The 9,976-nt window shown below is 40.3% G+C and overlaps 1 protein-coding gene across 1 annotated transcript; it reads right to left on the bottom strand.

Moving 5' to 3' along the window:
* Positions 1-6,712: 6,712 nt before the first annotated feature.
* Positions 6,713-8,941, bottom strand: LOC306946933 (pulmonary surfactant-associated protein A-like; the record flags this gene model as incomplete). Its single annotated transcript, XM_079536058.1, has 3 exons — positions 6,713-7,089; positions 8,130-8,207; positions 8,800-8,941. The coding sequence occupies 3 exons, from the start codon at positions 8,939-8,941 to the stop codon at positions 6,713-6,715; spliced, it is 597 nt and encodes a 198-aa protein (XP_079392184.1).
* Between the last annotated feature and the right edge of the window lie 1,035 nt (positions 8,942-9,976).

Below are 9,976 nucleotides of genomic sequence, written 5' to 3'. Positions count from 1 at the left end.
ACTCATTGTACTACTTAGTAACATCTGAGAATCAATCATTCTGCTCTCCTTCCATCACCATAAGTATAGTCCTAATTGAATATAAACTTGTTTTTTCACTGTCAATAAAGTTCAAGAAGTCCTATATAATGTAGTTGTACTGTAACTTTTGGGAATACTTTGGTCACACTCTATGTAAAAAGCAGGGTAAACCCTACTTCTCTACAGCTCTATCCCTTGTCTGCCTTCCTGTTGGCAGATAGAATGAAAAAGCCCTGATCAAAGATACTAAAAAACTATGATGTGTTGCAGACTACAAGTCATCTGCTTACCGAAACATTTTTTCTGTTTTAGTAGGCAGATAGTCACACTAAAGCGTGTCAATTCAGAATATCAGATAAAATCAGATGTGGTATTGCATTTCTGGTTTCAGAACGGGGCTCGTGGCTCTCTGCAGGTAGAGATTTTACAGCCCACACACAGGAGCTGCTTGCACACCCTGACTGCGATGCTTTAGCACAGCTAAATGCTACATGATACTTCCTGTTTTGCAGATTGAACATCTCTTCTCCCAGACGTGTACTTCTACTGGAATGAAAGTGCTAAACTAGCAACAAAGCACTCCTTCTGCTCTCTGCTCCCTTAACTTTGAGAGTGAAATCTTCAGACTTGGAGAGGGGCAAGCAAGTGTTATCGTGTGCTGCTTTCTGATCCTAACTGCCAACTTATTATTAACACTTAATGATAATTAGATGGGTCAGAGCCAGTTGTCTGGAGAGGCCGTCACTGCTGTATTGCCCCTATTGTTCCTCGTAACAGCGTGCAGCTGCAGACAGGTGAACTCCTGTGCTGCTTCTCCGACTTTGCTGGCCAGCGTGGAGAAGTTCTTGCTCAGAGATCAACTAGAAATGAGCGTGATTACTTGAAGTCAAATGTCACTTACTTATGGGTCACATAAGTCCAGAAATAAAGTTAATTTGTTTAGCACCTTAGAAAAAAAGGCCCTATTTTAACTACATGAATCTTGAATGATCAAACAACACGGATCCCTAAAGGACCAGAACCTTCAAACCAAGAGGTTCTGAAAATACTCTGAATCACAAGATTAAAATTGAAAATTAAAAGTGAATTTGCTTGTGTTCTACATTAGATTTGACTCTAGAAGGAACAACTGAATAAAGTGCTAATTACAGTAAATAAGCATTATTTTTAGAATTATTTCAGCTTTTCTAAAGCATGCTGTAATCAGGCTTCACTTAGAAGTAATCAGAGCAGTCCACTTAGCACTGTGAGTGAAGTCACTGAAAGCAAATTACCTATATTTTTTAAAACAACGTGAAGCTTAGCTGCCAAAATATAGTCTAATGTGCAAAATCTGGGAGGTCTTGAGAAGACAGACATGATGAAGACCAAGCATACGTACCAATGCAAAAGGGCACAAAGCACTTCGAGGGTTTGGCTAATGCTGCTTTTAGTTACAGTATGAGACATACTTTGTCCTCACTTTTTCCAAGTAAGCAGGCAATTAAGACGTAAGTTAAAATGTAGCAAGACTCTCTTGCATTTACAATATGCAGAAATCACTCCAGGAATGTCAATTTTTTCATGTTTCATCTAACAAGCTGTCTTTGTTCCCTTGGATTTCTCCACATGTTCCTGTTAGTTTTCGGGACATTGAATATATTGCAGGGGGGCTACATACAGCTATAAGTCAAACGTTTCCTATTCTGAAATGTTTAAATAGTTCTGAAGGGACTTCTACAACCTGAAGGTCTCCTGACACAAAAAGGAAAATAAAGGATTGCTTTATGTAGTGCATTTGTAGACATAGCTCTATTTAGTAAACTGATTCTTAGTACTAGAGAACTTGACACAAATGGCATGAATTTCAACTTCACATCTTGACTATGAGAAGTTCTAGCTTTCTTTAGGGTGTGTTGCAGGTGAAGTGACCAATTTGAGCGGTGCCATAGAAATTCATATTTTCCATCCACCTTACCTTAATTTCCTCAAGGTATGTTGCAAGTCTCACAGATAATCTTGAGTAGCTCTGTCCAAGAGCCCATCCTCTGTCCAGTTTCCTCACTGTTTGCTGGAAAACATGGTGTCGAGCCTGCAAGGCAGAACAGGGAATGTGAGGCTGCCGTCCCCTCAGCTATGTGAGGCTCAGAGGTGAGCACAGTGGTGTGCCCAGGTACTTGTTTGTACTGCAGTGCCTGCACACCTCCCACTTGCTGCTTCTTAAAGTGGCACAATCCTTTTGAAAACAAGGGTGAAGCAGTTTTGTTTGACCACAGTTTGCTCAGGACCAATAAAACTACAGTCTGCTCTTCACATGTGCTCACACTGCTCTGGCAGGCAATCACTGAGAGATAATAACTGGTAGTTCCGTTGTATCAGGAAACCACTTAGGTTTTCTCTGTGAAAATCATCTTATTTACTTAGAAATCAATATATTGTCATAATAACCAGTCAAAAGCTGGGTTATGAACTGAAGAACGCATGCAGCCTTCAGGATATAAAGGCTGTCATCCCTAAGGTTATCCAGACTCAAAATCTTCTTCACGCACCTAACCCCCAACAATTTAGTTTGGTTCAACGCTTCAACGCTTGCTATTTACAAGCTTATTGTTATTTTAATATTCGAAAGATTGAGGCTGCAGAATCTACTGCAGGAAGTAGAAAAGCACATCTGTAATGCTATAATGTAACAGAAAATGCAGCAGTGACAACAGAACAGCAAAGTCCTGGGTTGCAGCAAGTAAGGAGTTACTCAAATGTCATAGCTATGGGCTCAGAAATAAAGGAAAGAATTTGCTTACCTTTGGAAGGTCTCAGGTACACAGGGATCTGCAGCAGAATACCCTCACCTCCACTGCCAATTCTTAAATAAGGTCTGGGAAGGGGTGGCTCCTGGCTCCACCTCTTCTGGTCACTGAGCTGCACTGTGTGCACCTGAGCTCCCCTGGGTTGGCCCTGCCTTCCCACCAGGTGCTCCATCACTGCTTCAAGCTGTGACTTAGCATTTCCAATACACATGTGCAAACCCTTTCAGAGGTTTTACTAAGCAGTTCTGGCTCTGCTAAATAATACGGTGGAGGTGGTGTTGCACAGTCCCTATGAATCATTCTCATGATACGAGGTGAGATGATGGCCAGACTACAGCATGGGCTAGGAACCCTCTGGTGCAGACACTCAAGCTATTTTGTCCAAAGAAGCATGTGTTTGCACCTACTGAGACCAAAGTTCAGACTTCAAGCATGTCCCTTCAGACCTAAAAGTCACTTGACAATAGTTTTGGGTTTTTTTTCTAAATCTTATCAAATACGCTATCTTATGGGAAAAAGTGACTATTAGGAATAATTCTTCATCTCATAGATATTTTTATAGAAATGAAAACAATTTTGACCAGTTTTTTGGTTTTTTTTTTTTTTTGGGGGGGGGGGGGAGAAGTGGGAGATGGGGGAGTACTTGTTTTTCACTGTACAAAGGGAGAATAAGTCAGTAAGATTTTCTTCCCCAAAAGTTATAACTTATCTCCCTATTTTATGCTACTTCATTGACTTTGTAAAAACAAAGTCCCTTCTTTTATTTCTTTTCATGAAATCTTCTTATACAGTTTATCTCTCAAGATTAACAACATCTCAGTGGGCATCAGCCTAGTGAAGGTGCCATTACTATCACCTTTGTAAGTGGTGCTCTTCATTGGCTGAAAAATTTGAGCTGCATCAGAGCGTTTGGCTTGTCAGGAAGCTGGGTGATGTCAGTGTACACCCATAACACTGTTACAGTCACTTTAGGTGCAGCTAGTGTTCAAGGTTAGAATCCAAATGGATTAGGCCTTTAAAATAAGTTCATAAAGGTTTCAGAAAATAAACACTGAAGTAATTATTAATGACACTGTTGCCAGCCTTGGGTACTCCTGTCTTTCTACAGTTATGGTGATGCTGTGTTGCTCTCTCATTCAGATTCTAAAAATAAAGGAGGTGTCCAAATGCCTGAACTGAACTGGCCAAGATCAGTCAGTACCTTCTCAGGTCAAGACTACTGCTTCCAGACTTGCCTGCTTTTGGCAGGGTTGCAGAAGTAAAGTGAGGAAGGGTGAGAAATATTTGTTTCACTTGAAATTTTAGGTCCTCGTCTAGTAACATGAGGAGTTAGTGACCAGACAGGGTTAGCATTCACATCTGTGAAGTAACACACAAAGTCCTTTGCCCACCTCATTGGGAATCCACAGGGGAAATGTGCCCCAACAGTGAGTGGCTGGCAAATATTTCTGCTATGGCATGTGTTCATAGACTTATGCTGAAGACACTTTTTTTTTTTTTTCACATCATTGCAATTTGTTCTGATTTTGAGATGATTCTGTAACCCCTAGAGATGAGCAGGAAGATAGCAAATCTCAAGTTTCCAGGATAAAAACTTACCATGGTTTTCAGTGTTTGGAGGGTTCAACTTTGTTCTCAAGCTGACATTAATTGCTGTGAGCTTCTGAACTGTCTTGGAATACGATGAGTGGAAAACTACTGCACGAGTGATGTCTGTGTTCTGATTTCCTTGTGCTGGTGGCAGATAGTTTCACAACAGGAGTCATGCAAGGCTGAAGACTGTGGGCGGATGAGCTGATGAGTGAAGACAGATACTGGAAAGCTGTAAAACATTTGTGAGTAAGAAAGAGTAACAATACAGTTTGAAAGCGAAAGAGTGCCCATGGATTCTTGATTCCCCATTTGTTCTCTGCATGCCTGCTTCAAACTGGGTTCAACATAGCAGTCTGTTTAGACCTTACACTACAGGATTCAGTGCTTTACATTTTGGCTGTAGTATCCAGAAACAAGGTGCTGATCAGCAGCTTGTGCATCTCATCACATGCCTAACAGATGCATTTTGCAAACTGAGGATTTTGTTTATAAAACATTTCTTTTTATACATTTGGATAACTTTACCATTCCAGGAATGGTAAAATGGTTGTATGCATTTTTGTGGTGAAAAATCTGAATATTACCAGAGTGAATAATTACATACTTTGCAGAAGTACCAAACTGTTGAAGCAGGCAGGTGTGTTGGTGTAACATTAATCCTTAAGCATTAATCAGTCTACGTAAATACTTTTAAGATAAAGTACTTAGTTTGCAGAGAATAGCAACAAGAGTGGTTCACAGGCCATGACAGCAAGCAAGGAGCTGAATGGAGGCCAGGGGCATCTATGCCTTTCCATAGAGCAGGTGGTGAGATTGTGTACTCAAAACATTTGAGTAATTGAATTTAAGCCAGCTCAGGAATGTCATGCACAGCCAGTTGCTGCTCTGGAATTACAGTGATGTGCGTAGCCAAGAGGCTGCAAGCAGCCCCCTCTCCATCCCCTGTGTTTGCACCAGCTGTGGTCTTGCCTTCCTTCCCTGCTTACCATTGTATGTTATCTGTTTGGTCTCCCATCACCCAGAGGGTAGGAGGAGCTGGTCTGGCTCTAGGGCTGTAAGTTTCCTTGCTCAGCTCCCTCTAAACAATCTGGGGCTAACAAGGCTCACGTGAGTGGGTGCAGCTGATACCGAGGCATTAGATGCAGTGTGTATGGAAGCATGTTGAAATGATTGGCCAGCCCTTGCCCCATGGTTTGCAGAGCTTGTACAGAGTCTACGTTATCCAAGCTATGCTTGAGTCAGCTACCCAACAGGAAGAAAAAGAACTCATAAATGTATCTGGGTCTGACTGTTGCACTGCTCAACTCTGCAAGTGGGAATGCCCAGCTTTGGTAGCTGATTGAACCCCTTTAATAAATGTTTAGAAAGCTCTGTCTTAAAAAAATCTTTAGCGAGGGTGAACTCTGAGTGGCTTCTGCAAGGAGCACAGAATACGGAATTTTTCCAAGATACATGTGTCTACCAAGCTTAGCCCTTGGGAAACCTCAGTCAAGTTTTGTGAAGACTTGAAATTGCCAGTTATGCCTAGAAATCAGCTGGGGTTATCTGAATCGCTCTACCTCTTAGCTGAAATAAATCGATCTTGCCATGGCTCTGTTGTTCACACCAGGATCAGTTCCCATGTGTGGTACCTTGATCTTTTTGTCCTACTAATGCTTTAAGTTAGGAAAGGGTTTAGGAGTTGCCAGAGGCACTGAGGCCAGATGGCTTCGGGCCACCTCTTCAGACATATGAAAGTTACAGACCTGATGTCTCTAAAACTTTCCCATGGGAAATATAAGGGGAGAGAGAACCCCTAGAGCTCCCTGCCATGTGTCATCCTAGCAGCACTGCTTATTTGTTCTTTCAGGGAATGTGTTACGGGTGAAGAAGGGCAGAGAAAAGCAGGCTGAGCAACAGCTGTGGTAGCAGCGATGTCTGTATGGGTAGGTTTGGTGAGGGAAATTTGGGAACTGAGGAGACCAGAAAACAACTTTAAGGCTCATAGCTACACAGGACTATAGGAAGCTTTCCTGATTGCAAGTCGCTTCAGGAAATCTACTCTTTTCTCTTGAGAAGTCAGTAGGTTAAGAGAATATAGGAATCCTATCAAGAAAGTTAGGGGACAATCAATAACAGATCAGACAAAATGGTCACTGCTGTCATTTTAAGTAATGGCTTATAATTCTATGGTTGATATTTATTCAAAAACCAAATCAGACTGAAATGAGTGGCTTATATTTTTATATGCTATGTTGAGTTCACTAACTACAAATGAAGAAACAGGGGAAATAAAAGACTATTCCATGTACCCTACCAGACAGGAAGAAGCACTAAAACTGGCAGACAACAAGGCGTTTCTGATTGCACTTTTTGTCATTCCAAGTGCCATCAGTGTACATCTCCACACACTCCTCTTCCCCTTTGCCAGAAGGCTCGTGTGAATACCAGTTGGTATAGCTCAGGTCAGCACCATACAGGAATTGGAATTTGCCTGGGATTAGAGATTCCTTTATTCCCAGGTAGGCGTACCTATTAAACTGCTTCACAAAGTGCAGAATGGCAGCGTTCTCTTCTGCGTTCCTTGGAGATGCAATGCACCCACCAGCCTCCTGGCACATTTTCATCGTAGCATAGAAATCAGCTGTTTTCCCATTGGTAGCGAATATTTTTTGTCCAGATATCGTTATCTTCCCTTGTAAGCGAAGGACTGCAAGATCAGGTAGAAGTTGTTAATTTGTATGGATTGTTTTGTAGTCAACTTGTTGCCAGTTCCTACTATTATCACTTCAGATTAAATGACTTCAGATTAAATCCAGAAATAACTAAAGGAGATGAAAACATAAAATGTAAGATTAAAAATAGAGAATAGAGACAACCCCCAAAAGCTGGAATAAATCTGAAAAGATGAGGGGAGGGGGAAAAAAGTAAGGAACAACTATATATGGATTTACAAAGGTGGATAGCAATAGGACAAGGGGGAACGGTTTTAAACTGAGACAGGGGAGGTTTAGGTTGGATATTAGGAGGAAGTTTTTCACACAGAGGGTGGTGAGGCTCTGGAACAGGTTGCCCAAGGAGGTTGTGGATGCCCCATCCCTGGATGCATTCAAGGCCAGGCTGGATGTGGCTCTGGGCAGCCTGGTCTGCTGGTTGGCGACCCTGCACATAGCAAGGGGTTGGAACTGGATGATCATTGTGGTCCTTTTCAACCCAGGACATTCTGTGATTCTATGATAGAGACAATGAAATAGGAGAAGCACAAGAAGGTGGAGAAAGAGGGAATGAAAAGAGGAATTTTCCATTAAGATAAAGTACTCTATATTAATCCCTTTTATTCTAGTTCTGTACTGTATAAAGCCTCTGAGATGACCTGCAGAATATATGGATATTCGTCAGTCCTCAAGTGAGTAGAAACTTAGATACAATCAGATTGTGAATACTTTGAGACGTTTTTAGTCTTCAGTTAGTTAGCGGCATAAGAAATGGTCAGGGAGCAATTTTGCATAAGTATGGTTCTGATAAGCTTGACTTATTTGCACTCAAACTTCAGAATTGTTACCTACAGAGAGCAACATGCTCTTCTTCCCCCAGTCTGTAAGTTATAACCCTTCTGTGTATCAGCAAGCAACATAAAGGGAATGCGATGAAAACTGGAAAATCTACTTTTTTTCTTAGAAGACATTTCATCCTTCATCTTCTTTACATTCCTCATTCCAGCTACAGTAAAAAGTAGATTTAGATAATTACCTCCTTCGAGTTTTGAAATCCGATCTTTTAGTTGAAGGACGGTATCTTCCATTTCATTACCAGTAACTGATGGGGAACCTATAAACAAAACCAGCTGTTAGCAATTTGGGTTGCATTTTAAATCTTGGCTTTTAAGATAAAGCAGAGGTAATTGTGTGAAATTAATGTGAACTTTAAAAGCTTGTTTTACCTCTGTTGGATTACTGCTGTAAACAAGAGGTCTTTTCACACATTGAGCTTTCTTAGTATAAGGAATATATTTGTGGTAACTTCTTGCCAGAGCAGTGGTAGTTATGGAAAAACTTTAATGAATGGACTAGGGTAGACTTCAAGTCTTGAGGCAGCCCAGACAGAAGACTAGCAATTGCACAGTAAGTTTATTTCATTTTAAATGAAATTTAAAAATGTGCATTTCCCCACAGCTCCAACCTAACACCTGGCAACAAGCTTCTTGCGCCTTGTATTGTGGGAAACTATACCCTTTTCTTTACATGAGCTGAGTGGGAGAGATTTAAACATCTCATTTCATACAGGAAATTTATGAAGATCTCATTATTTCCTACCAAGCAGAACCACGTCTTATCATACAGCATAGCACTGGGTTTATGAAGCATAAAGGTGGAATGCAACAGTATGTGTAGATAGAAATGGCACTTGTAACTTCAGGAACCTGGTAAATAAGCTTGAGATATCCCATTTTCTGCTCTGAAACCGGGCATTGGAAAAAATTGTTCTGGTTTTCCTTGAGCGTAGCAGGGGAACAGAAGAAGTATCAGTCCCAAGATTTTGTGGAATAACTCTGGTGATGGCATTATTTAAAGCCAAGTATAAAACAATCAGTTTCGTTCTCCAGTGTAGAGCCCTGTTTAAACAAACAAACAAACAAGCAAAACAGAAGAAAAGAAGAAATTCTGTATTTTGCTATTTTGGTTTGAAATTTCTTCTATCAGATAGTGATATGAATGCCGCTGGCAGTTGCAAAGTTACAGTACTTAGGAGCTTATGGAACAAAAAAAAAAACACCCCAAACTTCCCCATTCCCATCCCATTTTTATACAGCAGATACCCTTGTATACAAATTTTCTCATAGGAAAAGCTGTAGTTCTAGTGTTAGTTTTACAGAGGAGCAACAGGTTCATCTGCTTCAATAAGAGAAAGGGTAAGGTGAACAAAGACACGTGGTCTTCATCAATTTGCTTAAGAGGGAAACAATTATTGACATCCATCTGTTAAAATATCTTCACCTCAGGTGACATCTTCAGTCACAGTATGCTAAAATTTTAATAAAAACGCTGACACAGAAAAACTCTAAAATGGAGAAGCTTGTGAGCAATTTACAACAATTTAATGGAAATCTCTTTAAAGATGTTCAACTTACCTGGTAGCTCCAATATGAAATAGGGAGGGCTTATTAAAATGGTCTAATTTATAGGGCAGGTAACTTGAGATTCATCTTCTTATCTATGGCAAATACCAAGAGCACGTAATGTGATACAAATTTGCATATGAATAGAAATGTCATTAACTTGAATGATAGGAGTTTGTTTTCTTCAAGAGCTGAACACACTTAAAGTATGAGGAAAATATTTGAGGGTACTTTTCTAACTTGTAGAAACATTTTCACATCTTAAAAAAAAAAAGGGGGGGAAAAAAAACTCGGAACAAAACAAAACAATTTCTCAATACTTATTTGAAATACCTGATGCATCCAGAGAATTGCTGTGTAAATGTCAAATTGTAAATATCAGTGAAGATAAGCTAAAATCCGGAGTTAATCTGAAATGTAATATGTACCAGGAACATCCCTACAGTGCTGTCGTTTTCATTATCACTGATAAGAACTCAGT

This window comes from Tetrao urogallus, assembly GCF_951394365.1.
Source record: "Tetrao urogallus genome assembly, chromosome: 5".
Taxonomy (NCBI): Eukaryota; Metazoa; Chordata; class Aves; order Galliformes; family Phasianidae; genus Tetrao; species Tetrao urogallus.
The sequence above is the reverse complement of the archived record's forward strand: the minus strand, read 5'-3'. Positions and strand labels throughout refer to the sequence as shown.